Source organism: Spea bombifrons, chromosome 5 (assembly GCF_027358695.1).
Source record: "Spea bombifrons isolate aSpeBom1 chromosome 5, aSpeBom1.2.pri, whole genome shotgun sequence".
NCBI lineage: Eukaryota > Metazoa > Chordata > Amphibia > Anura > Pelobatidae > Spea > Spea bombifrons.
In genome coordinates, this window is record NC_071091.1 from 80182497 (window position 1) to 80185818 (window position 3322).

At 33.6% G+C, this 3322-nt stretch overlaps 1 protein-coding gene across 1 annotated transcript; it reads left to right on the forward strand.

Moving 5' to 3' along the window:
• Positions 1-432: 432 nt before the first annotated feature.
• Positions 433-2457, forward strand: LOC128497514 (histamine H3 receptor-like). Its single transcript, XM_053467620.1, has 3 exons — positions 433-712; positions 1102-1268; positions 1664-2457. Exons 1-3 carry the CDS (start codon positions 433-435, stop codon positions 2432-2434), a joined length of 1218 nt encoding a protein of 405 aa, XP_053323595.1. The 3' UTR covers positions 2435-2457.
• The last annotated feature ends 865 nt before the right edge of the window (positions 2458-3322 follow it).

Genomic DNA, 3322 nt, shown 5'->3' on the forward strand with positions numbered 1-3322 from the left:
GCAGAAATTTAATGCGTGATTGGTCTTGGGAACAGGGGTTGCAGTGGGATTTCACTCTATACAAACAATATTTATCATTTTACATTTATAGAAAAAAAATTGGTTGAGTCCATATAATCATATTATCATATGTTATCATATACAGTTTTATTATCATATGTTATCATATACAGTATATTTTTATTGTTAGTCATTGATTGGAAATAAGCAAAATGCATGTTTAAATGTTTTTAAAAGAAACAAAAATGTAAAAAATACAACGGGAAAAGTGGTTCCTCCCACAAGAGCAATTTCCTATAAAATGGTTTACATTGTGATAATGCGACAATGTACGCTGCCAGGTACTTATTGCAGCCAGCCTTTGGCTCAGGTGAACAAGCTGTGATCTTAACAGGGATTTTTATTTAACGGTGAAATACCTTGCATAGTAAAATGTTTCCGCATCCTGTTCACATCAGAATGAGATCTTTATTTTTGCTTTCAGGAAATATGACAAATCTTAGCGATGGAAATTCATCTCTTGTTACTGGTGAAATAAGCATCCTCCTTTCGCAAAATATTATGATATTACTAATTGTGCTAATCTCATTCTTTATTTTGGTCACAGTCTTGGGTAACACTCTTGTCATTTTAGCTTTTATCGAGGACAAGAGACTAAGAAATCAGAGTAATTTCTTTCTTCTCAATCTCGCCATCTGTGACTTCTTTATTGGTAAGTCTAGGTGTAATTCGGACAAAATATCTTCCAAAGCTAGTTAGTTTTTTTATCATTTTAAAATGTTTTTTTTTCCACCTCTTATTAACTCTATGTAGATGTTATTGATAACAGTATTCATATGTCTCAGTAGAAAACAGTATTTCATTGTCTCAAATTATTTTGTTAAAATACATTTAAAATTCTTCTGTGAAAAATGAACCACAGATAAAATATAAATGCCTGAACCGATTATATATATATATATATATATATATATATTTATATATCTCATGCTCTAAAATGCACTATTATTATTATTATTATTTATATATTATTATTTTCAAAAATAATGTCAATATTTGACTCTAATTGAATTTATTTTATCCATTGTGTGCTTATTTCAGGTGCCTTCTGTATCCCATTGTATGTTCCATATGTTTTCACTGGGAAGTGGCTTCTTGGAAATGTAGTTTGTAAACTATGGTTGGTTGTGGATAATCTTATGTGTACAGCATCAGCTCTGAATGTTGCCCTTATTAGCTATGACAGATTTGTATCTGTTGCCATGGCAGTAAGTATTCAGTCTCCTGTAATTATATTTTCCTTTGATTATTTTGTATTATTTAATAAGACCTCTGGCATTCTCCCCAGTATTTTCAATCACGTTTATCAAAACCCAACTGTAAAGCAAGAGAGCAGACTGAAGTTTTATGTCCCCAACACTTCATTGTTCAGACCTTTAATAACCCCTCTAAGCTTGGCACTTCATAATGTAATAAGACAACATCTTATCTCTATGCCACAACCCTTGGTATATTGGATACACAAATTAATTAAAAATATGTTACACATCTTCTAGAATTCCTTGTGACACGTCATTTCCTGCTGCTGCCATGATATAACTTGTCCATCATAGTAAATTGCGCAAATATTGGATGTTAACATGTTGCCCTTCTGTTTGCTTAGGTGATGCATCGATCGCAGCAAAATAACCATGGTCAAACTGTCCTCAAGATGGCTGCTGTCTGGATCCTGTCATCTCTTGTCTACAGCCCAGCTATTCTTTTCTGGGATTATTTGGATGATGATAAACCCATTCCTGACTTTCTTTGTGTTCCAGGATACTATTACAGCTGGTATTTTCTTCTTGGAGCCTCAACGTTTGATTTTTTTCTTCCTCTGACAAGCATTTCATTTTTTAATCTCCGGATTTACTGGAATATTAAAATGAGGAGCAGAAAAAAGAGACAAGTTATGATCTCTTCGGCTTCCTCAAATGAGCACGAGCCACCGGCTGGACCCTTTGTTATAGCAAGCAATATTTTGAACAATGGAAGATCAGAATGTAAATCCTCTACAGTAAAGATGGTCAAAAAGAGATTGCTTCCTTTACTGTTCATGCAATGCTTTAAAACCAATGTTAAAGATTCTTCTTTATATCAGGCACAAGCAGCAAGGAGCAATATCCGTATTGTTAAGCTCTCCCATGATAAGAAAATTGCGAAGTCGCTTTCAGTCTTGGTTTGTGTTTTTTGCATCTGTTGGGCCCCTTACTCACTTCTCATGGTAATACGTGCAGCGTGTCGTGACTATTGTTTAGACTCTTACTGGTATGATATTACATTTTGGTTGTTATGGCTTAATTCGTCAATAAATCCTCTTCTCTACCCTCTGTGCCATACTAGTTTTAGGAAAGCCTTTTTAAAAGTCATTTCCAAGTGTATGTTAACTACCTGATGATAAGGTACATGAAAAACAAATTGGAATTTGTATTATAGATCTCTAATGTAATTTGTATAAATCTGAATTATGTCTCTCAATTATTTTGATAATCTGGGAATGTATACACTTTGTAACTTTTACTAGGGAGGGCTGTGTCGAAAATAAACAATAAAATATTCAAAATTTTGTGACACTTGTATTCTTACATTTCTATAATCTTGTTTCGCTGTAAAGTTGACATTTAAAGTCCTATGAAATAAGCAATTTGATACATTGGAATGAAAGTGAATTCAAGACAAGGTATACTTACAAGGTTACTTACAGAAAATAATTCTGCTGTGGTAACATAAATCTCAGCATTTTAAGTAAGGTCATTTTCGGGGCTACTGGCTGAAAAAAACAGTTCATGGCACTTGCTTTGGTCACGGCCTTTTCACCTTTTTAACCTTATTTCCCTGATTTTCTCTCCTTAGTTAAGTATTTTATCTTACTATTATGCCTTTCATTATTTACCTTTCATTATGTGCAACCCCTACTATTTCATTTACTTTTTCTTAACACTTTCCTCAGCCCCTTCTTGACTTTTCTTTCCTCTTCTCTTACATGCCAGACTAGTTGTATCTGCCCGTGTCTTTATAGGCACTAGCAGTTCAAATTCATGCACACTCATCACACAATAGGGTTTATAATTCATTAATTGGCTTTCTGTTAATGCAAACATCATAGATACTGGTATAACAAAAGGGTAGCCTCAATGGCATTTTAGCTTCTAAGACTTGAGTGAGACCACCAGCGAGTGCAGCATGCTATCTTGCACTACACATTCCTGCTCCTTTGATGCTAAAGCAATGTGCTTTTTTAGTATTTCTGAAAAAACAAATTCATTTGGAAAAAATACAATAT

What these genes read in the sequence shown, in the direction of transcription:
- LOC128497514 (XM_053467620.1), top strand. Translation starts at nt 433, where the DNA reads ATGTTTCCGCATCCTGTTCACATCAGAATGAGATCTTTATTTTTGCTT. An exon ending in CATCTGTGACTTCTTTATTG is followed by an intron (nt 713 to 1,101) that starts GTAAGTCTAGGT and finishes TGCTTATTTCAG; the next exon opens with GTGCCTTCTGTATCCCATTG. An exon ending in TTGTATCTGTTGCCATGGCA is followed by an intron (nt 1,269 to 1,663) that starts GTAAGTATTCAG and finishes CTGTTTGCTTAG; the next exon opens with GTGATGCATCGATCGCAGCA.